Source organism: Pongo pygmaeus, chromosome 7 (genome assembly GCF_028885625.2).
Source record: "Pongo pygmaeus isolate AG05252 chromosome 7, NHGRI_mPonPyg2-v2.0_pri, whole genome shotgun sequence".
Classification (NCBI taxonomy): domain Eukaryota; kingdom Metazoa; phylum Chordata; class Mammalia; order Primates; family Hominidae; genus Pongo; species Pongo pygmaeus.
In genome coordinates, this window is record NC_072380.2 from 156,239,674 (window position 1) to 156,267,144 (window position 27,471).

Genomic DNA, 27,471 nt, shown 5'->3' on the forward strand with positions numbered 1-27,471 from the left:
CACCATGCCCTGGAGAGCTGCCGCTTCTCCAGCTCCGCCCTGCCAATGAGGCAAACAGCTGGTCAACTGGTCTTTTGTGTTGCTTCTTGGTTCTCATCTTTGTTTCCTACCAGAGCTGGACCCCGGCCTCAAACTCCAGCCAGCTTGGGCTGTGATCCTCTGTCGTGGGCACCAGGGCTCCCCCTGCCCACCCCAGCAGAGATGCTGCTTTATGCCTGCATCCTCCCTCAGCACACGTGGCCTTCATCTTCAGTTCCGGCACCCACCTGATCTGTCTCCTCCCACACGCCACCTCTAGATAGAGCCCTAGAAAGTGATGTTGGCCTGAAACTGAGCCACATTCATCTAAACATTTTCCTGTAGAAAAGACCAGACCCTCTCCTTGTTGCGATAGGAAATCTGTAGTGAGTTTATGTGTTACCTGCACTCATGAGGGAGAGGAGGGAAGGCCACCAACCTCCTCTCGACTTAACAAAGAGAATTCAAAGTATTTATGTGTTGAGATGTGTCACTTACGACATGCATGTCACCTCCACTTTCTACCTAGGCTCAACCCTGGCCTCAAACTTCAGCCTGGTTGACCAAGAACTAATACAAAGGGTATGGAATATTATTTCTTAGAATATGACTGGGCATGGTGGCTCCCACCTGTAGTTCTAGCTACTCAGGAAGCTGAGGTGGAAAGGATGTGACATGAGGGGGTCTGCTGGCTGCTGTGGTCCATGGCAGGGGGCAGCCCTGGTTTCATGAACTCAGAACCCAGCCTCTGGGGGATGGAAGCACCCTCCACTGGGCACGTGTGGCCCCTGCAGCCTGTAACTCCAAAGCATGGTGACTGGTTCCAAGCCCAGTATGGTGGAGAAGGAGACTAGGGCAGGAACCAGGGGGATTCAGGGGTGGAGGAGGGAAGCCGCAGGGCAGTTGGTGGGCACATCGGATCCTGTGGACACGGTGTACAGACCCCGAACCCTGGCAGAGGAGCAAGGATTCCTTGGTGAGCAACTGATCCCTTCATCGAGACAAGCAAAGGCTGGGAGAGAGTCAGGTGGAGCTCTGGGGAGATCAGCAATTCCGTTTGAGACACTGGTGGGGGAACACGTGGGAACGGAGGGGCCACACCTGAATCCCACATCTCCTGAAAGGCAAACCTTTAATCTGAGGTTCATGTTCTTGCTCCTCCCCAGCACCAAGAGGATGGTGGCCCTCGGCCTCCTGGTGCAGAGCATCAGTCCCGCGCTGGGAGTGTGGAGAGGTGTGTGGGAAGCAAGCCATTCTTGAGGAAGTGGGGCCAACAGAGAGGTCAGCAGCCCCTTAGCCCTCACGGTTCCAAGGAACAGAACGATGGAGAAGCCTGCAGGCAGAAAAAAGAAGACGCCGACCCCGAGGGAGGAAGCAGATGTGCAGAAGAGCGCCCTCAGAGAGGAGAGGGTGTCCAGGGACAGAAAGCCACCTGAGAGGCCCACTGTGCCCAGGAAGCCCCGCACAGAGCCCCGCCTGAGTCCTGAAGACGAAGAGCACATCTTTGATGCCTTCGACGCTTCGTTTAAAGATGACTTTGAGGGGGTTCCCGTGTTCATTCCTTTTCAGAGGAAGAAACCCTATGAGTGCAGTGAGTGTGGGCGGATCTTTAAGCACAAGACAGACCACATTCGCCATCAGAGGGTCCACACTGGAGAGAAGCCCTTCAAGTGTGTGCAGTGCGGGAAGGCCTTCCGGCACAGCTCTGATGTCACCAAACACCAGAGGACTCACACGGGAGAGAAGCCCTTCAAATGCAGGGAGTGCGGGAAAGCCTTTAACTGCGGCTCCAATCTCCTGAAACATCAGAAGACGCACACCGGGGAGAAGCCCTACGAATGCACGGACTGTGGGAAAGCCTTTGCCTACAGCTCCTGTCTCATCCGCCATCGGAAATGCCACCCTCGGAAGAAGCCCTGAGCTGGGGCCATCTGCGGACTCGGGCCCTGCAGTGTGAGCCTCGCCGGACACCTGCTGTATGGCTCCCTCGTTTTCAGCGTCTGATGGGGGCGCAGGGCTGTGTGCACTGTGTTCCGTGCCCTGGGGACCCCCGGAAAATCAGCCCAGTCAGATGTGGGAACGTGCCAACGAGTGAGAGACCTTTCCACTGCAGAGAATCTCTTTGATCAAGACACTGCAGTCATGTAGAAGCCACAGAGGCTCCTTGCAGCCACAGACCATTTTCCAAGTTCCCGATGGCCCACGGGGCTCAGCACCAGAGACCAGGGTGTATTCACTGCCATCCACTGGACGTGTTTGGGTCACCTCAGAGCACCCAGCAGGAGAGCCTCCTGGTGTGGTGGGCAGCCCAGCACTTCCCGCTGCCACCTGCCTGTGATGTCCTCTCTGCTTAAGCCTTTCATCTGCCGCTGAAGGCCCCAGTCTGGACTCTTTGCCCTCTGGGTCCCCGAGCTCTGCAGCGAGCCCTGGGACCACTCGTCCCTGCCCAGCCAGCTTCAGTGCCGGGGGCAGCTCGTCCCTGCCCGGCCTCTGTGCCCCAACTGTGCTTGGTCCTCTGGCTTCTCTCCTCCTGCTGGAGCGCCAGTCCCTGAGCTCAGACCCCCATCCCCAGAACTGGGCCACACCACACGTCCTCTTGGCCCAGCCCTCCTCCCAGAGAGGCGGCCTGACTTACCTGGATGGACTCAGGACAAAGGTTCCTCAGGACCTTGGACACCACCACCTGCTGAGCTTCCCGCCCCAGCCACGCGGTGAAGCCCCTGGGGTGCCCTCGGCAGCTTCAGTCCAGCCTGCATCTGCCCCTCGGCCTTCCGACATGGGCGGTGGGACCCAGCCCCACAGACCAGTCCGGCATTCAGGTTAGTTCTACTTCTTCATGCCTGTACCCAGTCCTGTCCCACCCCGCGACAGGTTCACAGGCCTGTGCCACCCTTGTGTCCATCCAGGAGCAGTGTGAACGGGACCCTGTGCTCTCTGGGGACTGTGGTTTATAAGAGGTAGCAAATGACTTTGTAAACCAGGAGGTAAGGTTTTTTATTGGGAAATGTTGGCGCCTATGTTTTCAGCTGTTTAGATGTGAAACACTAATCAGGGCCCTAGTCTTTGGGGATTCTGTCCTGGAAGGAGGGTCCCGATTCGAGCTGGAGATGGCCTTGGCCCTGTCCATTGAGCAGTCTACGAAACGGACTAGGGCACACTGCCCGGATGATGGAGAGCAGTCATGTCTGGGTGGAAACGTTTACTGGGTTAACACATTTTTCCTGCCGCGGTCTTTCTGAGGGCTGTAATATTCCTGCCTGTCTGTATAGGCCCCATACCAGCTTGGCCACTGTGGGGTCACTTGGAAAGGGAGCCTCTCGGCAGGCCTCCCCTCCCACTAGGAGGATGCTTCAATCTCTGCACTCAGACGTGTTGGAAGCACATTCCACATGCAGAGTATGTCTCTTCTCCCGGCTGCTCCCGCTGCTGGCCTGGCCAGAGGAGCCTGTTCCATGGCAGGGGGTCCTGAGTGCTGCCACTTGTAGTATCGTGGGGAGGCTGCTCAGCTCCCAGCCTCTCTCATGCACACTGCCCGTGGGCTGCACTGACAGATGTGTCTCCTCACTTCCCCATCCCCGCAGAAATAGAAATAGCCTAGAACTGGAAAATAAAACTCCCCTAAATCCCAGAACCACACTGTCACCCACACTAGCTTTGCCTCTGGCCTGGTTAACTTTCTATATAGCAGGTCCCAGAGCCCAGCCCGTCACCTGCTCGCACTGGGTCCTGACCCGTAGGGCAGCATCTCCCAGATGGCTGTAGGGCTCTCTGAAGTCAGGTGACACTCAGTGCCTGGGCTGGCTATGGACCCAGGCAGGCTGGTCCACCCGGAAGGCCCCACCCCGCCACGCCCCCATGGCATTGCTGGTGCGGCTGTGCTCGCCTGCGGGCCCTGCCTTGTTTGGGTTGAGGCTGTGTTGGCCTTCATCAGACGTGTTGCCTGGGGGGGGTCTGCTCTCGGGACTGCACGCACTGGAGGGGCCTCCCCGGCGCAGGTGAGCAGGTGAACCACCAGAGGGGAGCTGTGGCGCCTGTGGCCTCCTGATGGTCCTGCCGCCGCAGTCGCTGCTGGAAGCACGGCCTTCGTGGCTTCTCAATGGCCCGTGGTCCCAATGGGGGTAGGTAGGTGGCAAGTCCCGTGGTGTCGTGTACCTGCCTCTGTGATGACTGTGTCTCACACTGTTGGGCGTGTGCTGGGGAGGTCAGTCTTCCCGTGGGGCTCCCCGGGGCTGTGGTCAGCCCACTGCCGTCAGCATGGGGATGAGGGAACGAGGGGGCGGGCAGCCTCAGCCTCACCTAGATAGACTGTCCCTGGATGCCGCCGGTGGACCACGGCCAGTGTTGACCCCCACAGGGCAGAACATCCTGGTGGGCCCCCTGGCCCAGATCTCCTTATGCAGCCATTCCCGGTATGTCCTGAGGCTGGACAGCCTCAGCCAGCTGTCACCAGGAGAGGAAGACTTGCACTCCCAGAAATGGACATCTCAGGAGGTTAAATTGTTCAGAAGCAGGCATCAGAGAACATGTGATGTGTGATCCTGGATCAGAAGAGTTGCTTTGAAGGACTTTGCTGGGACGTTTGGCCGACCTGGAGTGTAGACTCTAGGCACAGTCAACTGTAGGCACAGTCGGCACCAGCGCAGCAGGGACAGGGCAGTCCTCACTGACGTCCTCCTACTGCAGATGCACACTGAGGCTCTCAGCCGCAGAGCGTGACATCTGCAGTTCATGCCAACAGTGTGTGCATGTCACCGGAGAGTGACAGAGGAGACTGGCTAAATGTCAGTCATGGGGAATCTAGAACAGAGGTTGGCAAACTTCTCCGATGAAGGGTCAGACAGGAAATATTCTTGGCACTGCAGCCATACAGCCTGTGCCTTAGCACCCACAGGGCACCACAGAAGGTTGGGGACTACTGCTTTAAACAACTAGCTCTCCCGTGAAGAGCAGGTCCCCACCCTGCTGTGTAGGGCAACAGCAGATGTCAATGGCATATGAATGAACGAGCACGGCTGTGCCAATAAAACTTTATTTACAAACATAGAAAGTGGGCCGGATTTGCTTGCGATCCTGTCCTAGGTGAAGGGTGCATTAGAGCTCCTGGTATAGTTTGGACGTCTGTCCCCTCCAGATCTTATGTGGAAATGTGATCCCCAGTGTGGGAAGGGGGCCTGGCGGGAGGTATTTGGGTCATGGGGGCAGATCCCTCGAGAATGGCTTGGTGCCCTCCTCACAGTAATGAGTGAGTTCTCACTCTTTAGGTTCACGGGAGAGATAGTTGTTTAAAGCAGTGGTCCCCAACCTTCTTGGCACCTGGGACCAGTTTTTTCCGTGGACAGGGAGTGGTGTGGATGGTTTGAGGATGAAACTGTCCCACCTCAGATCATCAGGCATTTGATTCTCATAAGGAGCGTGCAGCCTAGATCCCTCGCACGCAGTTCACAGTGGGGTTCACGGTCCAGTGAGAATCTAATGCCACTGCCGATCTGACAGGAGGTGAAGCGCAGGCGGTAATGCTCGCTCGCCTGCCGCCCACCTCCCGCTGTGTGACCCGCTTCTAACAGGCCATGGACCCGTCTTGAGGTGGGGGACTCCTGCATTAAAGAGCCTGGTGCCTCCTCCCATCTCTTACTCCCTCCCTACAGCCTCACCAGAAGCCAAGCAGATACCTGTGCAGCCTGCAGAACCGCCAGCCACGTAAGCCTCGTTACAAAAACTTACCCAGCCTCGGGTGTTCCTTTATAGTAACACACAATGAACTAACACAACTCCCAGTCCTTGCACAGTGTCTCTGTGTCTTAGTGTCCTTCAGAATTAGCTGTTGGAAGAGCCGGCGTCAGAAGTCAGGAACTCAGACACAAGAAAGAAACCAGGGGCGGGACAGGGAGCTGCTCAGGGCAGGCATCCTCTGCTGTCTGTCGGGATGTGCCAGGGAGGGTGGCAAGTGTGGCACAGCTGTCTAGGACGGCCCAGGAGATGGCACGCATGCCCTGGTGGTGTCTGCATTTGGTTTGATTTTACTTATGATAGTATGATCGTTGCTTTTACCCGTTACTGACAGTAGGGAGTGTTACTTTTTTTTTTTTTTTTTTTTTTTTTTTTGAGACAGAGTCTCGTTCTGTTGCCAGGCTGGAGTGCAGTGGCGCGATCTCGGCTCACCACAACCTCCACCTCCCACGGTCAAGTGATTCCCCTGCTTCAGCGTCCCGAGTAGCTGGGATTACAGGCGCGTGCCACCATGCCCAGCTAATTTTTGTACTTTTAGTAGAGACAGGGATTCACCAGGTTGGCTGGGAAGGAAGCATTACTTTTAATGCCTGCACAATGACCAGTTGAATCGAAAAGGCACAGGTGACTTATCCACTTCCCAGCATGGGCATGTGGGCTGTTTCCGACCTAGATTATTATAAATAATGCCACAATAAATATCTTTTCCATATTTAGGGCCGATAGGACGGACCCCCAGGTGTGGAATGACATCTCACCAAACGCCGGCCCCAGGTCACGCCCACAGAGACGCCTGCAGCAGCGCACGGCTGGCAGGACCACCTCGGCCACTCTAGCAGCAGGCAGGTGGGTTCCTAAACTCACACCTTAATCCGATGTCTTTGATTTCTAGGATGGACGTAGGCGGTCAAGAGCATAGCTCTCAAGTCAGGGGCTGTGGACTTGACCCCTCACTCTGGAACTCTGGGACCTTTGCCTCAGTTTTCCCAGGTGTGAAATGGCGATGCTGACAGTGCTTAACCCCACAGGGTTGCCGAGAACCAGAGCCTTAATACGTGGTGTCGTAAGCACAGTGCTGGATCCTACTAACTGTGTGGCCGTGTCAGCTCACCCTGCATCTGGTGTTAGTGAGATCAGAGCTCGCCCCGCGTGCTGGTGTTCTTGAGATCAGGGCTCGCCCCGCGTGCTGGTGTTAGTGAGATCAGGGCTCGCCCCGCGTGCTGGTGTTAGTGAGATCAGGGCTCGCCCCGCGTGCTGGTGTTAGTGAGATCAGGGCTCGCCCCGCGTGCTGGTGTTAGTGAGATCAGGGCTCGCCCCGCGTGCTGGTGTTAGTGAGATCAGGGCTCGCCCCGCGTGCTGGTGTTAGTGAGATCAGGGCTCGCCCCGCGTGCTGGTGTTAGTGAGATCAGGGCTCGCCCCGCGTGCTGGTGTTAGTGAGATCAGGGCTCGCCCCGCGTGCTGGTGTTAGTGAGATCAGGGCTCGCCCCGCGTGCTGGAGTTAGTGAGATCAGGGCTCGCCCCGCATCTGGTGTTAGTGAGATCAGAGCTCCCCCTGCGTGCTGGAGTTAGTGAGATCAGGGCTTGCCCCGCGTGCTGGTGTTAGTGAGATCAGATATTGGTTTACACATGAAATGGGGGCCATGCAAACTGACAGCCTTGGATACCTCGCCAAGGAAAAGATGAGAGAGCTGGCTTCAACAATATCAGCGTGGAAAACAACAACAAAAGATACATTTTTTGGGCCAGATGTGGTGACTCACACCTGTAATCCCAGTGCTTTGGGAGGCCGAGGCAGGAGGATCACTTGAGGCCAGGAGTTCAAGGCCTGCTTGGATGACAGAACAAGACCCTGTCTCAAAAATAAAAGATACATTTTTTTAAATCCACTTGGAAATTTTTTTTAACGTTTATGGTTATGAGAAAAATCGCACAACCAAACCAAAACCAGTCTGCCATCTTTTTTGCCCCTATCATTTGGCACAGACAGATGAACTCCTGACGTCACAGCAAGACCAAGAGCTGAAGTCGGAGGCACAGACAGATGAACTCCTGATGTCACAGCAAGACCAAGAGCTGAAGCCGGCGGCCGTCTAGGCTGACCTCTGCTTCGGTGTCTTGTTTACATGAAGCTCTTATTCCAGGAAGAGAAAACCTACATGACCCAGGTCAAAGATAAGACACTTAAAACTCAGTGATCATACGACTTAACAGAGCACCTGGGGGCAGCGGAAGCCAAGGGCAGTGTCCAGCCCTGCGTGCTTCTGTTGCTGTTAGGAGAGGAGCTGGAAGTCAGGAGGGAAGCACCCAGTGTAACAGTTAGAAAAAGAAAGGCCCAGGCCGGGCACGGTGGCTCACGCCTGTAATCCCAGCACTTTAGGAGGCCAAGGCGGGCAGATCACCTGAGGACAGGAGTTCAAGACAAGTCATGGCTAACATGGTGAAACCCCATTTCTACTAAAAATACAGAAAAAAATTAGCTGGGTGTGGTGGCGCATGCCTGTATTCCTAGCTACTTGGGAGGCTGAGGCAGGAGAATTGCTTGAACCTGGGAGGCAGAGGTTGCAGTGAGCCAAGATCGTGCCATTGCACTACAGCTCGGGCAATAAGAGCAAAACTCTGTCTCAAAAAAATAATTAAATAAATAAGTAAATAAAGCCACTTATTAATACAATTAATGGAAACAGACACCATTGAGAGGACAAAAGAGCTAAGAGTTGGTTCTTTGAAAGGACTATCAAAATTGACATCCTCTAGCAAAATGACTACGAAAAAAAGAGCAAATCAGCCATCAGGAATGAGAAGGGAAGAGTTCAGCCACATCCAGTGCTGAAAAGGTGAGAAAAGCCTGTACTGACAAAGAGAACTCCACTGAAAGGGTTCGACCATCGGGAGGAAAGTCACGCGGCAGCCCAGCTCGAGGAGACATGCACGCAGAATCCATCGCCATGACAGAGATTGTGTGGATGATTCTCAGTCTTGCCAAAGAACGCCAAGTCCAGGTGCTTTGCACATGAGTTCAAGAAACAGCTCCAGTTTTACCCAGACTCGGAGACAGACAAGAAACACACCCTGTGTTATTTTCTGAAGTGAGTATAATCTGGATATCAAAATTACAGTTCAGTGTCACTCATACACATATACATGAACAAAGGTACTAAGCACTTGCAGGCCAGGCGCTGTGGCTCACGCCTGTCATCCCAGCACGTTGGGAGGCTGAGGTGGGAGGATCGATTGAGCTCAGGAGTTTGAGACCAGCCTGGGCAACATAGTGAGATTTCATTTAATAAAAATTAAAAATTAGGTATGGTGGCGTGCGCCTGTGGTCCCATATACTCAGGAGGCTGAGGCAGGAGGATCAGTTGAGCCCAGAAGGTTGACGCTTCAGCGAACTGGGATTGCATCACTGCATTCTGTTTTGCAGACGTGAGCAGGAGTAATGGACGCCTCTTCCAGGCCTGGCCTCCTGAAATCTTCCCTGTGATCATCCACTGTCCTCCCTTCCTGTGACTGAAAGAGAAGGACTCAGAGATGGCAGAGCAACACACCAAGGGAAGGAGCCATGTCCTGGAGTCGCCCTCGGGAGAGCCTCAAGACCCTGTCATGGTGTGAGCAAGAAGGGGAGGCCTCCTGAGCAAGACGCTGAGATGCGGAGGTTCTTCATTGTCCCAGCCACCATTACTTACCCTGACCACTGTAGCGACAGATGACAAACCTTCAGAATATGTGCAGCATTCATAGGAACCAGGATTTTTAAAGACAAATATCTAAATAGAAAAATGGCCAAAACAGGAGTTCAAGACCAGCCTGAAAAATGCAGCGAGACCCCATCTCTAGAAAAAAAGAAAAATGGGCAAAATCATAAAAAAAATCCATGGCTCGTAAATACCTGAAAACATGCTCAATCTCTTTAAAAATCAAAGAACACAAGTTAAAACAACAAAGAGATCCAATTTTGTGCCCCACAGCGTGGTAAAGACAGCCAAGTCTGATTCGGATCCTTGCACGGGATGGGCAGGAGTCCTCCTCTGCTGCTGTGGCACTGGGCAGCAGCACAGTCTGGAGAGCAGCCTGGCATTTTCTGGCAAAGGCGAAGATGTGTGTTCCTGCTGACCCAGGAACCACCTGTTTACTTCCCCTTGAGAAACGTGTGTGCGCTCAGCCAGAGACACAACAACGTTCACGGCCTGCACTGTCAGGAAAGCCGGAAAGAACCCAAATGCCTGTCGGTAGCAAAGCAGGTAAATCATGGTCTGTTGGTCAAGGGAAGTTGTTGGCATACTGGCTGCGCAGCCAGCCAGGACCCACGTCAACACCTATGTGTGTCAGACACACACTGAGCAGAGAATGTAAGGCACAGAAGTCACACGGCACGATTTTAACCACCGCGAAGTTCAAAAACAAGCAAAACTAAACAGTGTGGTGTTTGGGGATACATGTGGTCCAACTGCAGAGAAAAGCAAAGGCATGGTTCACACGGAACTCAGGAGAGAGGGGTCGGCACAGGGCATGCGCCCTGGGTGGTATCTTGCGCTGAAACCGGATGGGGGGGTGAGTGGGCATTTGCTCTAGCGCGGTTAAAGGATCATGTCATGTACACTCAGCTTACACATCTGACACCCTCCCACCTTGCTTAACATTTTTAGAAAACAGGAAGCACTTCCTCATGAACCTGGTGCCATCCAGCCCTGGGGTGCACAGGTTAACGCCCACTTCCACACCCCCCACTGATCTTGAGGCCCCCCCGCCCCCAACCCTGGCCTGCGTTGCCTGCAGGTGCCTGTTTCCACTCAACCCAAATTTAAGCCATCTTCTTGCTTTCGGAGTGTGGTCTTTACCAACAGAGGAACCGGGTAATCACCGCACTTCTCATGTACTAAGAAGATATTTCTCGTCCTTTTCAGGCTGGTAGAGCAGATCACCCCCAAAGCAGGAAGTTCCAGATGAAATATGCATAAGAAGCAACCTCAAAACTAACAAAAAAGATTCGCACATTCCTCAGTTAGAGGAGGAGCAGAGATGAAGAAAAGGAGAAAAGTGCTGGAAAGAGAAGAAAAGGAGCCTCCTTCTGTGCAGCAGGCTCCTGGCCCAGGGAGGGCGGTGTGCAGCAGAGTGCGTGCAGGGAAGCACCCTCGGAAATCATGCAGGGAAGCACCCTGTGAAGTCGTGCAGGGAAGCACCCTCTGAAATGCCTAGAAGTAGCTGCCGGGCTTTCACTTGGTTCCCAAACTTCTTTGAAGAAGGTCAAAACCATCACAGTGGGCAACTTTACACCAGTGACCCCAGTGTTCACTGTCCTCAGGCCACTGCAGAGCCATCCTAGTGGGGCAGTGGGCGTGGGGCGGGGGCTCCTGACCCCGGTGAGGCCACCCTGGAGGGGAGTCCCAGGAATCAGCCTGATGTTCGGAATGCCTTCCTGGCATCTCAGAAGTGTACTGGGGGAGACGTGAGGACCTTTCAGCCAAGTGTCAGTGTTCTCATTGCAGGAGAACATTAAAGCCACAACCCAGAAACTTCTCAGGAGCATGGCGCACCCACACCAGCCCCGGGCTCCGCCTGGACAGCACCTCCTGGGCCGCCCTGACCAGCAGACACCATCCTTCCAGCCTCTCTTGGCCACCTGGACCAGCGGGCACCACCCTCCCAGCCTCACGCGGCCATCCTGACCAGCAGGCACCATCCTTCCAGCCTTGCTCAGCCACCCTGACCTAGAGGGCTGCCCTGACCAGCGGGCACCATCCTCCCAGCCCCACTCAGCTGCCCTGACCAGCAGGCATCATCCTCCCAGCCTCACTCGGCCAGCCGAGCTCTGTGGGCCTCAGAGTGCAGAGAACCTCGAATGTTGTGACTTTGCTCTGCTGCAGGAACCTACCATGGAGTGTCCCTTGTGCGAGCATTTTGAGAGACATGCCAGCATCTGTCCCCGCGGGCCCCATCCCTGAGCCATTTCTCAGGAGAGCAGGAAGAGAGCAGGGGAGGGGTGCTCCCAGCCAGCCCTGGAATCAGAGGTCTGGGGACGCAGCCGGCCAGCCCTCCTCGTCCTGGCCTCTGTTTCCTCTTCGACCCAGGGAAGCAGGGGGGCGCCGATCAGCGACTTAGGCCTGTTGGCTGTGGTGGGGTCCACCTGCGTTTCTGGGGAGCCCACGGACCCTGGGGTGTACCTGGGTTTCATTCCCAGTGACCTCTCTTATTGGTCCCCATTTGGGGCACTGAGATGTGATCGTTTCTTTCCTGTGAATGAGGTGACATAAAAACATGCTGTGGAGGAAGACGGGCCTTGGAGGCAGCGAGCTGCGCCTCTGCACCGGGAGAAAGGCCGTGTCCCCAGAGCTGAGGCGGTGGTGGGCAGGGCTCCTGTGGAGCCGGTGTGGGGCAGGGTATGTCTGAGGTCAGTGAGGAACAGCTGAGGCCCAGGGACGCGGGAAGGATGGGGTGAACTCCGGGATGGGGCCAGCAGGGAGCCTCATGCTTACAGAGCCTGGTGTTGGCACTCTCCTGGTTTCCTCGGCAAACCTAGCCACGTGGTCAGGGAGCCCGGCCAAGCAGACGGCCCCCAACTTGACAGAATCCCCCGGGTCGTGCGTGGCGGTGGGGGCGACTTCACAGCTGAGACCGGGCCTAATGCTGCTGTCCCGCAGTCACCCCTGCAGGCGGCTCAGGGCAGGGCTCCGGCCTGACGGGGGTTCCTGGACACGCCTCTGAGCCGGCAGCCCCTACTGCACCCCTGCACCTTCCACGCCCGTCTCTGGCAGCCCCTACCCGCACCCTTGCACCTTCCACGGCTGTCTCCAGCAGCCCCTGCCCGCACCCGCACCTCTGCACCTCCAACGCCAGTCTCCGGCAGCCCCTGCCCGCGCCGGCTTCCCTGCACCTCCCACGCCCATCTCCGGCACCCCCTGCCCGCACCCGCACCCCTGCACCTCCCACGCCCCTCTCCCGCAGTCCCTACCCGCACCTGCACCCGCACCCCTGCACCTCCCACGCCCGTCTCCAGCAGCCCCTACCCGCACCCGCACCCCTGCACCTTCCATGCCCGTCTTGCCCTGGGGCCCAGGTGCAAGTTTGTGAGGAGGGCAGCACCGTGCTCCTGTGGCCACCCCTCAGCCAAGTGGATTCAGCGAGAGTTTTCAGTGTTTGCGCCTATGTCCCCGTGTGCCTGTTTCCTGGTGAGGCTGGACGCCTGGCATGTCCGAACACTCAGATTCCCCAGGCACTGCATGTGCAGCCGCCGCCACCCGTGTACTGTGGCGCTGACCCCTCCTGTAACAGCTGTGGTCTTGGCCTCTCGTGTTGGTGGCAGATGTCCCATTTCCCAGTTACTTTCTGTTGTCCAAAAGTTTAACTGTCCTGCCAGCCAAAGCTGCTGAGCATTACTCTGATAGACCATCAGTCCTTGGTAAGTGTCCTGTGCATCTGGGATAAGCATCCGTTTGTTTTCAGTTGCACTTTCTGTGACTTGCTCTGCGTGTGTCCTCGGTCCGCGTGGGCCACTGCGCTGGTTCCCAGCCTGCCCGACACGCTCACTGCGACGCCTCCCTTCCCTGCTGCTTGCTGGCTTCTGTGTTCTCTGCAGTAAACATTGATTTCTGACTCGAGTGCTGTCTTCATTGAGCTCTCTGCACTCTGGGGATGCAGTCAGCGACCCCACGAAGGCTACCAGCTTCCTCTCGAGGAACAGTGCAGGTGCCGCTTCCCAGGACCACAGGACCCTGGCTGGTCGCTGCCTGTGATAGGTCTCCCCAAGACCACTCCCCATTAGCCAGACTCACAGGAGACTGACACATAAATGAGAAAGTTGTTCACTAACTCACGATGGGAGCAACCCTTTGCAGTGTGGAAATGCCTTCACGCCTTTCTCACCCCAGATACCTGGGAAGCTAAGGGTTCATTCGGTGGCCTAGTGCCTGCACTCAGGATGCCCCAGAGGAGGCCCCAGGGGTCCTGAACGCCTTCTTCAGGCCCTGTCATCAGCCCCTCTCCAGGCCCTCTGAGTTCCAAACAGCACTCACTTTTGTCCGGTCCTCTGTTCCCTGGCTCGCGCCTCCTTCGTCAGGGCAATTGCTCTCAACCAGGGGCACTTCTGCCCCTGGGGCCCACTCGGCAATGTCCGGGACTGTGTTGGCGGTCACAGCTGGGCAGGGGCACCATCGGAATCTGGTGTGCAGAGGCGGGGGTGTGCGGGGGTCCTGCCCAGACGCCAGAGGTGCTGCAGGTGAGAGATACAGATTTAGACCCAGTGACGATGAAGAAAAGGATGGGAAAGATGCCTCTCAAGGCCCCAGGGAACCGCCCAGAGACACCTGGGGTTCCAGAAGCTGGAAAGGCGTTGAGCGGTGCAGAAACAAGCCTCTGCCGTGGCTGGAGATGTGGGGACTGGTCATGCCTTCACACACTTAACCAGAACCCTCCCAGCTCTCCCCCACAACCAAGCCAGCAAGGCGACACGGTGGCTGGCGCTGGCGAGAGGCAAGTGTGCTCGACTGCCTTTCTCCACTCTTGAGGACAACACCCAGAGTGGCCCCGTCTTTGCCCTACCAGCCCAGGCCTAAAGCTTCCTCATCGTCCGCATCCCGGCCTGGGACTCAGGCGGACTTCTGCCAGCTGTGTCATGTGCAGGGGACTACAGCCACTGACCCCCTCCCTTCTGTCCTGCTCTTCTCTACCCCACAGCCCCAGGCAGGTCTTCAGTGCGTGTCAGCTCTCCTCCCTCCCTCCCTGCAGACCCCTGTGCCCCGCAGTGCCCTGAGAATGACGTCTGAGCCCCCAGTGGAGGTGTCAAGGCTGTTCGGTCTGTCCCCATCCCGTTCTGTCCTCCTCTTGCTCACCACACTCCCCTGCCTGGTCTTCCAAACTCAAACCCCAGGCAACTCCTTCAGGCATCAGACCTCTGCCCCTGCGCCCCTCCCGCCTCTCTGTGATGGGCTGGCCCTTCCCTTCTGCTGCCTCCTCTCCCTCCTTCCTGCTCCCACCCCCATCTCTCTCTGATGCTGCCCCTTAGAGAAGCCTTCTTGGGCCTTAAGCCTGGCCCCCCCTCTAAGCCCCTCATCTCCAGGTGGCCCCTCCTCTAAGCCCCTCATCTCCAGGTGGCCCCTCCTCTAAGCCCCTCATCTCCAGGTGGCCCCTCCTCTAAGCCCCTCATCTCCAGGTGGCCCCTCCTCTAAGCCCCTCATCTCCAGGTGTGGTCTAGGAAGTGCTCTCAGCCTCTCTACTCCAGTGGTTCGGGGGCTCTGACCAGCCCTCCTGCCAGGGAAGCTTTGAAGGTTCCCACAGGGACCCCTAGAGACAAGGGCACTGCCCGTCCAGATGGCATCCTCACCCCAACCCCAGCAGCACTGGCTGGAGCAGGCCATGCCTGTGTGGGTATCTGAACAGGCACTGAATTCCCTGATCTCAACAAAAGAAGCCCATGGAGGCCTTTTCTAATCCACAGCCCAAGAGGACAAATCAAGACAACAGGCTGGGGGGCTGTGGGCCAACTCCCACGTCTTAGGACCAGGGGCTCTGGGGCTGTTTAGGCTCAAACCACCCCCCCCCCCCCAGCATAACGAACACCAGCTCATTATTTACAGTGAATACCCAACAAAACCCTGCTCGAGGTGAGGAGTGGGGACCTGCTGCTCCAACAGACCAGACTGGCTGCTGGCTCCGAGCCCATTCAATCAGCAACCCTTGCACTCCGGCTCCAAGCTCATTAAATCAGCAACCCTTGCATTCCCTCCAAAGCCCTGCCCATCACCTTCACGCCTCCCTAGTGGGGGAAGGGGATTCTTCCACTCTGATTACACCCGTTCCCTTCTCCCTTCACTCCTGTGAGCCGGCCAGGCTGAGGATCTGTCCAAAGGGCCTGGGGAGTGAGACGTTCCACAGCTTCCCATGGGTCAGCCCACATGGACGGTAGCTTCGGTGACTCAGCTTCCCGTGATGCGCTGGATGTACAGGGAGCTGGTGACAACAGCCTGTGTGTGTGTGACAGAACAGCTATGCGTGTGGCAGAACGTCAAGAACTACATACAAAGACACAGCTGCCCCCAAAAATGGGTCTGCACAGCCTGGTGCAATGCAGCTGCAGCCTGTCATCAAGTCAATTGCATTGTCGTCTGCCGCTCTCCTGATGTAGTTCTGTTTGTCCATTTTGCACTGCTATAAAGGAATACCTGAGGCTGGGTAAGTTGGTGGGTGCCTGTAGTCCCAGCTACTCGGGAGGCTGAGGCAGGAGAATGGCATGAATCCGGGAGGCGGAGCTTGCAGTGAGCCGAGATTGCGCCACTGCACTCCAGCTTGGGCAACAAGAGCAGAAACTCCATCTCAAAAGTAAATAAATAAGAAAAGAGGTTTGTTTGGCTCACAGTTCAGATCAGGGTTCAGAGGGTGCTGCTGTCCCTGGTCATACTGTACAAGAAGAGGCTTCTGGGGAGGGCTCAGGAAGCTTTTACTCACAGCAGAAGGCAAAGTGGGAGCCAGGGCATCCATCACTTGGTAAGAGCCGGAGCAAGAGAGGGGCGGAGGCGCCAGGCTCTTTTTAACAGCCAGCTCTCACTCATCACCAAGGGGAGGGCACCAAGCTACTCATGAGTAATCCCCCGCATGACCCAAATAACCTCCCACGAGGTCCCACCGCCGCCATCAGGGGCTACATTTCCATGAGATGTGCAGGGGGCTCACCTCCAAACAGTATCAGATACAGTACTAGTTCTTTTTTTTTTTTTTTTTTTTTTTTTTTTTTTGAGACAGAGTCTCATTCTGTTGCCCAGGCTGGAGTGCAGTGGCGCAATCTCGGCTCACTGCAACCTCTGCCTCCCGGTTCAAGCGATTCTCCTGCCTCAGCCTCCCAAGTAGCTGGGATTACAGGTGCCCACCACTGTGTCCAGGTAGTTTTTTATATTTTTAGTAGAGATGGGGTTTCTCCCTGTTGGTCAGGCTGGTCTCGAACTCCCGACCTCTGGTGATCCGCCCGCCTCAGTCTCCCAAAGTGCTGGGATTACAGGCGTGAGCCACTGCGCCCGGCGCTACTTATAACTTTTTAAGAAACTACCAAGCCAATTTCTAGAATGGCAGCACCACTTTGCCTTACCACTGGCGATGTCCCAAGCTGCTCCGCGACCTCAGTGATGCTTGGCACTTGTTAGCAGTTTTTACCTGAGCCACCTGGCAAGTGTGCAGTGGCACCCACCGCGATGCTGGCTGGCCCTTCTCTGGCAGCCATCCCTTCCCGAGCCTATTGCCATCTCTGTGCTCTCTTCGGTCAAATGTCTGTTGGGGCTCTTGCGAATTTTCTAACTGGAATGTTTGTTTTCTTACGGTAGAGTTTAGAGATTTTTATATATTATCGGCCTGGGGGCTCGTTCTCCACCCACACAGCCCTGAGCATCCACCCTGGCACAGGCAGCTGTTGCCCATCTGCGGGCCCCCCGCCCTCTGCTCCGCGCGCCCCTCCAGCTCAGGGGTCCCCTCGCCTTGGCTCTCTGCACCCCTGCTCAAAACGGTCAAAGAACCCTCCCCTGGCCGTTTATTTTTCCCAGAAAGTGACAATTTTCTCTTTTCGGGTCGTAAGCACAGAACTGAGGGAGAAACTGTGGCTGAACAAGAGGAAAATGAGGAAGGAGTCCATGAAGGGGCTTTGGGGAACCCGTAACATCCTCCTCAGGCTCCCGGGGACGCCCCTGGAAAGCAGGCAGAATCGAGGGCGCTGGGGCCCCCGCGAGGGGGGCGGGAGGTCGCGCGTCTTGCAGCGGTTCCCGGCGGCCGGTGGCCATCGCTGCGGACACATCCCGAGGAGGGAATCCAAGAGGGCGGCGGGGTGGATTCGCGAGCTGAACGTGGAAGCAACTCCAGCCGAGGACCCCCGGGGGCCTGGAGTGCACGGAGGGGCCGCGGGCAGCGTGGGGACGGCGCCGTCATCTCCCGAAGCCCGGGCCCCCCGCTGGCTACCTGGGCGGTGCAGGGCCGGCGTCGGGAAGGAGGCTCCGAGGCGCCGAGGCGCCGGCTTCTGCGCCCCACGCAGCGCCGCTCCCCGCGCCCGGGCGCTCTGCAGGCGCGGGCGGGATCCGGGCCAGCGTGTACGCGAAAGCCACGCGCGGGCGCAGCCCACGAGGGGAGGAGCAGCGCGGGGAAAGGCCTCTTCTTCGCTCCCGGCCCCGCCCCCACACGGCCACGGAGGCGTGCGGTCCTCCCGGGGCCCAGAGCGTCCCGGAAGTGCGCGCCGGCCCGGCGGAGTGGGGCGGGGCCGGGCACTTCCGTCCGGCGCGCGGCGTCCTCCTCCCGCTCGGAAGGTGAGTGGGCGCGGGCGGCGGCGGCGGCTTCGGGCGCCGGGGACCAGCCCAGTCCGAGCTCGTGCGCCGTACTCCGCGGTGCAGCCCTGCCCAGCCGGGCCGTGCGGCCCTTGCAGCCGCCGCTCGCCGTGACCTTGGCCTCGGGCCAGGCCCGGGGAGTGGGGTGGGCTCCTGGGGGTCGCGGGGCAGCAGCGGACCGCCCCGCCCAGCGGCCCTGGCGATCGCGGGTGTCCGTTCGCAGAGCGCCTTTCCCAGGCACCCAGTGATGGCAGCTGTCGTCATCGCCACTCTGCAGATGGGAAACTGAGGCCCGGAGGTCCGGCCACTCGGGAGCGTGGAGCCGCCGGACCCCAGCGCCGCACCGCCGGGCGGACGCGCTCTGTGCCGAGCTCCCGGCGATCGGGTCCGCTCCCACGGGGCTGGGAACAGAGGGGCAGAGGATGCTTCCCCCGAGCCGCTGGCAGAAGTGCCCCTCCCCCTTCAGCCTGGAGCTCAGAGTTTGTGCGTCCCTAGGGGTGAAGGGGCGTCCACGCTGTGATGGCCGCCTCCGCTCAGTCCTGGGGGCCAAGCCAGGGTCGGGGTGATCGAGCAGGCCCTTTTACCAGATGTGCCCAGTAAGTTAACTAAGTAACTTGAGATGTGACTTCAGGGTGGAGGACCTGCACCCAGTGGCCACCTACCTGGTGGCCCGACCCTTCCCATCATTAGGGGATGGAGGCTGGCCCAGAAGGCCGGGCACTGGGGTGGCGGCCGTGTGGGAGCTGCCTTTCCCACTTCCTCGAAGCAGGCACTGTCTGCTGTCCTTAGATCTGAGTATCCGTTAACTTTTGTCCTCTCTTCCCGTTCCTTTCTTCACTCCCTGCCGCAGATTAGGAGTTCCTACTCTATCACAGTATGAAAGAAAAGTCACTTTTCACATTGGACTCAAGCCGTTTTTGCAAAGTAAACTAAGAAGTATCTTGGAGCCCTGAGTGAGTCTCCCAGTGCTGCTGCAGGGCTGGACTAGGGGATTCCAGCCAGCAGTCTCTGAGGGCTCTGTAGGGTCTGAGGAAGAGGGTTCCCCTCTCTGGAAATGTCTGTTCTCTGCTGTTCAGGAAAAGCCTTGTTAAGATTTCCTCCAAAACACTCATGCGCAGCAGGCACGGTTCGGTTTTCAGCCCTCCCACAGGGCCAGCAGCTGAGGTTTTTCTGGAAGACTCTCTATGCCTTTCTCTGGGGGAGGGGTGATGCTACGGGTTGGAAGGAGATGCCAGAGCCTCTGCTGGGACAGGAGCTTCGCTTTAGCCCCCACAGGTGTCTGCTGTGCTGCCCAGGCGGTGGCTACTTCCTAAGCACTCCTTCCAAGGCATTACTCCTTTGTTGTTGTTGTTGTTGTTTGAGGCAGAGTCTTGCTCTGTTGCCCAGGCTGGAGTGCAGTAGTGCAATCATGGCTCACTGCAACCTCCGCCTCCCGAGTTCAAGTGATTCTCCTGCCTCAGCTTCCCAGGTAGCTGGGATTACAGGCGCCTGCCACTGCACCCAGCTAATTTTTATATTTTTAGTAGAGACGAGGTTTCACCATATTGGCCAGGCTGGTCTCAAACTCCTGACCTCATGATCTACCCGCCTTGGCCTCCCAAAGTGCTGGGATTACAGGCATGAGCCACCGCACCCAGCCACTCAAAGCGTCATTCCTTACTGAATAAACGTGCCAGGTCCCCCGACTGCCTCACCCCAGGCCTGTGTGTCTCTGTGGGTTCACCCTCCATCCTTGCTCCTCCTGGAGTGGATAAACCTCCATCTCCCCTTGGAGAGCTGGCATGTTGCCTCCTCCTGCACCATCACCCCTACATTCCTCTCAATCCCCTCATCTGCCATGGTTTTCATTTTCCCCAGGTCCCAGGTGTGACACCTTCAGCAGGTCTCAGGGAAGATGGCAGCCCTAGGGGACATTCAGGAGTCCCCTTCTGTCCCGTCCCCTGTCAGTCTCTCATCACCGGGGACACCTGGAGCCCAGCACCACGAGCCTCAGCTTCACCTCCATGGGCATCAACATGGTACTCACCCAGCCCGCTGTGCACCCTCCACCCTGCATCCCCCGCCCTGTCTCCTCCTGACCTGCCACCCTGGCTGACTTGAGAGGCGCCTCCAGACACCTGTATGCAGCTCCTTCAGCAGCTGGGGTTCCCGCACCCTCAGGCCAGGGGCTGGGCGCAGGTTGGGTTGGGGCAGCAGTGGTTGAGGCTGGGGCCAAGCCTGAGCTCTGGCTCCCTAGGGACGGCTCCCCACATTGTTTCTTTCCTGAGTTGAGGTATAGGAGGGAAAGCGGCCTCAAAATCTGGATCCAGCGTGATGAGGAGCAAGGCATCGCCCCTCTGAATGTGTGTTGTCATTCAGGAAGTGGAGCAGCCAGAGTCCTTGCCAAGCTGGTTTTGGGTGTGATCCCCCGGGACTCGCAGGGACAGAGCGCCGGCCGTGCTCCACCCCTGATGTTGTGGCCTCATGGTCACGTGGCAGGCTCTGGGAGTTGAGGTGTGGGGGAGTCCCAGCCCCATGGTGCCCCTGGCTCTACTCCCTCCCAGAGGTCAGGGATCCTGAGGCTCCGTCTCTGCTGGGTGTTCCACAGGAGGCCTGGCCTCGGCCCTTGTGGCCCAACCCAGCACATGAGCTGCTGATAGCAGGGGCAAGGCCCCACATAGATCAAGCCTGGAGAGCCCGTGCCTGGCCCAGGAATGGGGTCAACCTGGCACAGGGTTCTCCCTCTTGGGGAGTCAAAGTCCTGGTGGCTGAAGGGACCACTGAGGCTTGTGGAGAGCAGCTGTGCTGCATGGGGCCCTCAGGTGGGCACTCAGATGGGAACAGAGAGGCCAGGGGGCTCCCCCAAGGAGCCAGGACCAGGGTGAGTTAGAGGAGCAGGGAGCCAGGCGGCTTGGCATCCACTCCCCCGAGGAGCAGCAGCCTGCAGCCCTGCCGTCTCCGCTGCTGTGTGCCGAGCAACTCCCCAGGGACTACGAGGAGGCTGGGAAGGGGCGCCCGTGGGCTGCCTGGGCTGCCTGTCCTGGTGGGCCTGGCCAGGGGCTACCTGGAAGGATCCCAAGCCCCCGCAGCACACGCTGTGGCTGGGCCTCCAGCCCATGCCCCCGAAGGCTGTGCTCCTCACCCTTGCCCTCTCATGTCACCTGTACAATGGCTGAGAGGAGTCCTCCTGTCCCGTTACCAGTGGGGACACAGAAGCCTATAGACAAGGCCAGGAGGTCAGCAGACTCAGGGCACACCCTGGCACCCCCCCAGGCCTGGTGAGGTGTGACTTCTCTAGGGGGACAGTTTCTGAAGGAGGGCACAGCCCAGCAGATCATCTTGGCACAGCACAGGACACACGCTGAGGTGGCTGCAGGCCAGTTTCTGCAGGATAAGAAGCTGATGCCCAGGTGGAGGGTGGGCCTGGGGAGCATGGAGGGGCCTGGGGCCAGGCCCCCTGAGCCTGCAGGGTTGCGCTACCCCCGGCCCTGTCTCCACCAGCTGTGGGCAGCCAGGCCCAGAAAGCCAGGCATGAGTCCCCAGCCCCAGCCTGGAAGCCTCCTGGGCACTGGAGCCACGTCCGAGTGCCCTGAAACCCCCAGGGGTTTTGCCCCGTGGGAGGGAGTGGGGGCTGCACCAGCAGCTTCCGCCCTCTCTGTGCTGTGCTAGAAACAACATCCAGGGAGGACAGACGAGCTGGGCCCTGAGAACAGCAGGTGTGGCTGCTTGCCCCCAGCAAGAGATTGTGGCAGGAGGAGATTGTGGCTGAGGCACAGTGGGGCCTGGGAAGGCTGTCAGGTAGCCAGAGCCAGATAAGGGGGTGGCCTTCATCCCGTCTTCATGCTGACAGGCTTGGTGTAGAGAGAACGGGGCCAGGCCGCAGCAATGGGCAGCTCTTGTCCTAACTTCCAAGCACTGGGTGAAGGCAGGGGCTGCTTCTGGGCATTTCCAGCTTCCTCTGCTCCTTGGGAATGCCCCGGGGCCACAGATTCCTAAGCAGGGGAGACCTCGGTGTTTCTGGAACTTGCCCAGGGCCATCCTGCCAGTTAGGGATCAAGACAGGACTTGGAGCCGCAGCCTCCCAACTTCCAGAAAGAAGTTTGCAGTGGGCCAGACCGAGGTTCCTGGGGCCCACCACAGGCACACGTGGTCACTTCAGGAGCCTCTGGTGGGTGCATTGCTGGGCACCGGGCTGTGAGGTGTCGGGGAGCAGAGGAGGTCCCGAGGAGGAGCCGTTTATCAGTGGGGAGGGCCGTGAGGGGCATGGGGAGCCGCCGGGTAAGGTTCTCTGCGGTGGTCCTTGCAGACATGAAGCTGGGGTCCCACAGCAAAGGACCTGGGCCATGGCCTAGCCCAAGCCTTGCAGAGCAGGGAGACCAGGCAGTGGGAACAGGACACAGTTCCTCATCTCCCAGGACCTCTGTGGTCCCCACTGAGATGCAGATCAGGAGCTGGGCTGGGCTTGGGGGACTGAGGGTCCCCACACAGCTTCTCGGGGATTGTGTTGTGCCCCAAGACCACGCCCACCAGAGCCAGCACTGCCTGGGCTGGTTCTGGAAGGTTTACCTAGGGGTCCTGCAGGTGGAGGGGCAGTCTGTGGGCAGGAGGAAGTGAGGGAGGGGAGGCCTGGGACCCTTGGGGGCTTGCAGCCCTGTGGGGGTTACTGAGTGCCCAGGCTGTTAGGGAGGACCCCATGGGCAGGGCAGGGCCACCCTGCGACAGGCACAGCATCTTCCACATGGAGTGCCTGGCCTTGGCACCTGAGATCTGGACGCTAGGTGCCCACTGACCACCCCCCAGCGCCTAGCTTGCTCCCCTAACTCACCCTGGTCCGGGCCCGGGCACACAGCACTTGCTGTGCCATTTTATACACAAAGAAAGGCCCTTCCAGCCAGGAAAGCACCCACCTCCCGCCTGTCCCCAGATGTGTACAACCACCTCGCCCCACCTGGAAGACCAGCCCCAGCAGGTGGGCAGCCCTGGTGTTTCTCCAGTTCGGGCCACACTGTCCCTGTATCGCAGCACAGCAGTAGGAGGGCGCTGGCCAGGTGAGGGATAGCGAAACTGAGGCAGGGGTACTTCTGCACAGAGCCAGCAGGCTGGGGAGCAGGGTCTGGGTGTGCACCCCGTGGAGACCTGGCACGGCCCGGGCACAGCCAGCAGGTGGCAGGTGACTGAGCTCTGCAGAAATGGCCCGAATGTGAGCAGGTGTCAGGAGCCAGGGTTAGGCAGTGGAATGACAGTGACCCATACTGTGTGCGGCCCACACCTGACCCTAGGCCACCCCCATCCTCCCCTAGAGAAGGTCCTAGGAAGTGCTTTGCTACCTGAACAGGGCAGGTTCCCAGGGAGCTGGGGGCCATCCTGAGTTGGCTTGTTCCGCAGCAGGGTGGAGACGGTGCACACCACCTGGCGTTGCTTGACTCTGAGGGTGGCTCCGGGCACCCCTACAGCTGGCAGTGGCTTTGGCGTGCTTCCTATCTTGGTAATGTCACTGGCCCTCTTAAAGTGACAGCCGGGGGAACATCCCGCCTGTCAGTGCCGGGGCATGGCCCCAGGAACAAAGCTGGAATCGGGGTCGCTTTCTTTCTCAAAGTGCTGCCAGATCCCCTCCAGTTGTGTCCCAGCACAGGGCAAAGGTGGCAAGGCTGTCTCAGGTGATGTCCTCACCGCCACCTCTGCAGGAGCACCACACTGGAGCCTGCCCTGCATTTGGCCATCTGTGGAACAAGCCAGCTCCCCTGGCTGCCAGGGGACAGTGACATGGTGGCTGCCAGGGGACGGTGACATGGTGGCCACAAGCTGGGGGTGAGGGTCATAGCCCAGAGAGGCCAGTGCCCCCAGGCCTGTCTCCACAATGGGGAGTGTATCCGAAAGGCCCAAAAGTGGTTTGGGACCCCCCACATCCTGCTTTGGAGCAGCCAAGCAGCTCTGGACCCTCGGCTCTCGAGGAAGGGACGTCGCACAGCTGCCCCCACCTGCTGAACTTCCCAGCCCTTTGTGTCAGGCCCCCCCTCACCCCTCAGCCTGGGCTTGGAAGGTCTCCCAGGGGCCGACCTGAGGGCGGGCGGGCGTGTCGGGTGAGTGAGTGGCTGGCCAGACTGGGGAGGTCCGCCCTCCGTGTTGGGCCAAGCTGGTCACCCCACCACAGCCGGGGCAGGCCTGCCTGAGGCTGGAAAGCCCCATGAGAAGCTCACAGCCAGGCACTGTGTTATGAACGGGGTGTGGACAGGAGCCTTTGCCCACCCCAGCCCTGTGTCTTTCTGTGCCCATCTGTGCATTGTCATCGCTGGGGACACCCAGATTTGGCCTCATGGGGCTAAGAGACACACCTGTCCTTGAGTACAGCCCCCAGCCACCCTCTCTGCTGTGGGCAGAGGGCAGGTGAGGCACCAGGGTGGCACAGCACTGAGGAGACAGGTGAGACCCCCAAAGGGGCCTGGTGCCCTTGCCGGCTTGAGGAGAGTTGACCACTGGCCTCAGGCAGCAGAGCCCACGCCCCTCCCTTTTGAGTCTGTGCTCCTTGAGCGTTAAGGCCATCCCCCCACCCTGCCCCCACCAAGTCTTGGATAGGAGGGGGGTCTTGGTCCTGGGTGCCCAAGCCTGGTGTGCCCAGGGGTGAGGGACTCATAGATGGGCCCAGCCCATTCCTCAGTCTCCACCTGAGGAAGCCAGGGGCCAGTGCGCTGGGCCTGCTGGAAGCAGCTGCCTCTGTTGTTTGTGGGCGCTCGTCAAGGACAGCCGAGAGCCCCGGAGGGACAGAAAGGTCTGGGGCCAAGGGAGGGAGGGTTTGTGAGGTACCAGTGTGGGAGCCCGCAGGGCCAGCACTTTGAGAGGCCGCTCCAGAGCAGCACTGCAGGATGGTGGGGCAGGGAGGAGCGCCGGCCACAGCCCACCAAGGTGACAAAGCCGCCTTCAGCGGCAGGAGGGCCGCTTTGAAGCCACCCCAGGTTTTGGCTCTGCTTACTGGGCTGAAGGGGAATGAGCTCCCAATGCTGGTCCCTGGAGGAGGAGGCTCTTGAAACGAGCTGGGAAGGAAGGTAAAGGGCATTCGTGACTAGAAAAGCCCAAGCAGCGGGTCTGCTGTTGGGATTGGGAGGGCCAGGAGGTGTCCTGTGTCAGGGCCACAGTCCGGGAGCACGTGGCAGTCAGAGAGGAGCGGAGGCAGTGGTCCAGAGGGTGGAGGTGAGCCCCAACCTCCCTGACCCCCAGGCTCCCCTGGCTCCAGCCCTAAGGTGCTCTCCCAGCCGTCTGACCTGGATCTCCAAGACGTAGAGGAAGTGGAGATCGGCAGAGACACCTTCTGGCCCGGTGAGTGAGCAGAATCGGGTTACTGGGGGACCAGAGCTCTGCGTGTGCCAGGCTCGTCACAACCCCCCCCCCCCCGCTGTGGCATCCCCAGTGCTGGCACCCACCCTCTTCCTGGGGCCCCTTTTCTTCCCTGGTACCAGCTCACCTCTGCCCCGCGGCCCCTCCCCCACTCTAATGCCAGTCCAGTCACTGATGCTTCCCGAGGCGGTGACAGCAGCCCATGGCCACCGGCCCCAGTGGCCCCACGTGGACTCCTGCCGGCCCCAGCCGGACACAGTGAATCAGGAACTCCTCCCTCCCCTCCACCTGCCTGGGCTGGGGCCTCTGGCTCAGGGCACCATTGTCCCCCCAGATCCACCAGAGTTATCCTGGGTCCCCTCCTCCTCCTGCATCCCCTAGATGGCCTCCCCTCAGCCTGGCTGGAGCTGTGTTAGTCCAGGTCCCCTGCACCTCCCCTTTGAGAAGCTCCCAGGGTTCCCTCTGGGCGATGTTAGTGATATGGCTGGATTTAACAGTGCTGAGCCCTCGCCCACACCTGGGTGGCCCTGGGTTGAGGAGCAGGTGTCTGAGGTCAGGTCCCTGGAAAGAGACCCTGGGCCAGAGATTTGCGTGGGAAGTTCCTGGGGTGGGCATGGGAGCTGGGCGGCAGCGCCCTTGCCACCGAGGCCTGGGGCAGCCCCATGAGGAGTTGTGCACCACATCCTCGGCAAGGGCTTCGAGGCGCCCTCTGGAGCTCTGGAGTCCCCCAGGTTCCAGGTCCTCACCAACACTTAGTGCTTCCTCCTGGCTAAGGGTGACCCCACGGTCTTGCCACTGTGGCTCCGTGCACCGGCACGGCCACCGTGGTGACTGCGGATGGTCCCAGCAGCTCTGGGTCACCCTGCAACGCCCCCCACCCCTGTGTCTATGTCAGCCTTCCCGGGCACGGCACTCCGAGCCCCTCTCCGCTTGTCTCCCATCCACTGGGTGCCCGGCCCCTCCTTGTCCCCTCTGAGCCCCCCTGTCCAGCTCTGCTTTCACTCCCCGTCCCCGTCCCTCCGTGCCACAGTGGGGGCACGCGGGTACTATCCGCCTCTGCCGTTTCTCATTTCAGACTCCGCGCCCGAGCCGGAGCAGGCTCCACGCTCCCCCGGCTCTCAGGCCCCTGACGAGGGGGCGGGCGGGACGCTGCGCAGCCTCTTGAGGAGCCTTCCCCGCAGGGCCCGGTGCGGCGCCGGCTTCGGGCCTGAATCCAGCGCGGAGCGGCCGGCGGGCCAGCCGCCTGGGGCCGTCCCTTGCGCCCAGCCGCGGGGCGCCTGGCGCGTGACGCTTGTGCAGCAAGCTGCGGCCGGGCCCGAGGGTGCGTCGGAGCGGGCCGCCGAGCTGGGAGTCAACTTCGGTCGGAGCCGGCAGGGCAGCGCGCGGGGGGCCAAGCCGCACAGGTGCGAGGCCTGCGGCAAGAGTTTCAAGTATAACTCGCTGCTACTGAAGCACCAGCGCATCCACACGGGCGAGAAGCCCTACGCCTGCCACGAGTGCGGCAAGCGCTTCCGCGGCTGGTCGGGCTTCATCCAGCACCACCGCATCCACACGGGCGAGAAGCCCTACGAGTGCGGCCAGTGCGGCCGCGCCTTTAGTCACAGCTCACACTTCACGCAGCACCTGCGCATCCACAACGGCGAGAAGCCCTACAAGTGCGGCGAGTGCGGCCAGGCCTTCAGCCAGAGCTCCAACCTGGTGCGCCACCAGCGGCTGCACACGGGTGAGAAGCCCTACGCCTGCAGCCAGTGCGGCAAGGCCTTCATCTGGAGCTCCGTGCTCATCGAGCACCAGCGCATCCACACTGGCGAGAAGCCCTACGAGTGCGCCGACTGCGGGAAAGCCTTCCGCGGCCGCTCGCACTTCTTCCGGCACCTGCGGACCCACACGGGCGAGAAGCCTTTTGCTTGCGGCGCCTGCGGCAAGGCCTTCGGCCAGAGCTCCCAGCTCATCCAGCACCAGCGGGTGCACTATCGCGAGTAGCCGGGCGGGGGCTCGGGGCTCGGCCTCCTACCTGCCCCGCACCCGCCCCCCACCCACCCCCCCGGTGGGCACTGCCCAGCACCGCATGCCACGTGTCCGGAATAAATTCTTTTTGATTGTTGGAAGTGGGAGCCGGCACCTACCTGGGTGA

At 59.3% G+C, this 27,471-nt stretch overlaps 3 protein-coding genes across 11 annotated transcripts; 2 read left to right on the forward strand and 1 right to left on the reverse strand.

The window, feature by feature from the left end:
- Nucleotides 1–1,341: 1,341 nt before the first annotated feature.
- On the forward strand, nt 1,342–13,337 carry ZFP41 (ZFP41 zinc finger protein). Of its 9 annotated transcripts, none has more exons than XM_063669167.1 (4): nt 1,342–2,837; nt 5,664–6,369; nt 6,463–6,591; nt 10,647–13,337. In XM_063669167.1, the coding sequence occupies exon 1, from the start codon at nt 1,342–1,344 to the stop codon at nt 1,936–1,938; it is 597 nt and encodes a 198-aa protein (XP_063525237.1). In that variant the 3' UTR covers nt 1,939–2,837; nt 5,664–6,369; nt 6,463–6,591; nt 10,647–13,337. The 9 variants fall into 9 exon arrangements, with proteins under 9 accessions (XP_063525237.1, XP_063525233.1, XP_063525240.1 ...); XM_063669163.1 differs by having other exon boundaries at nt 5,664–5,715; XM_063669170.1 differs by lacking the exon at nt 10,647–13,337 and adding an exon at nt 9,167–9,592.
- Nucleotides 8,820–18,293, reverse strand: LOC134739975 (uncharacterized). The gene is made up of 4 exons (XM_063668489.1): nt 18,271–18,293; nt 17,671–18,182; nt 13,752–13,948; nt 8,820–13,309 (listed from the first exon to the last, which is right to left on the reverse strand). Exons 1-4 carry the CDS (start codon nt 18,291–18,293, stop codon nt 12,857–12,859), a joined length of 1,185 nt encoding a protein of 394 aa, XP_063524559.1. The 3' UTR covers nt 8,820–12,856.
- A 314-nt stretch (nt 18,294–18,607) lies between these two features.
- Nucleotides 18,608–27,445, forward strand: GLI4 (GLI family zinc finger 4). The gene is made up of 3 exons (XM_054498575.2): nt 18,608–20,047; nt 25,221–25,319; nt 26,413–27,445. Exons 1-3 carry the CDS (start codon nt 19,924–19,926, stop codon nt 27,318–27,320), a joined length of 1,131 nt encoding a protein of 376 aa, XP_054354550.1. The 5' UTR covers nt 18,608–19,923; the 3' UTR covers nt 27,321–27,445.
- The last annotated feature ends 26 nt before the right edge of the window (nt 27,446–27,471 follow it).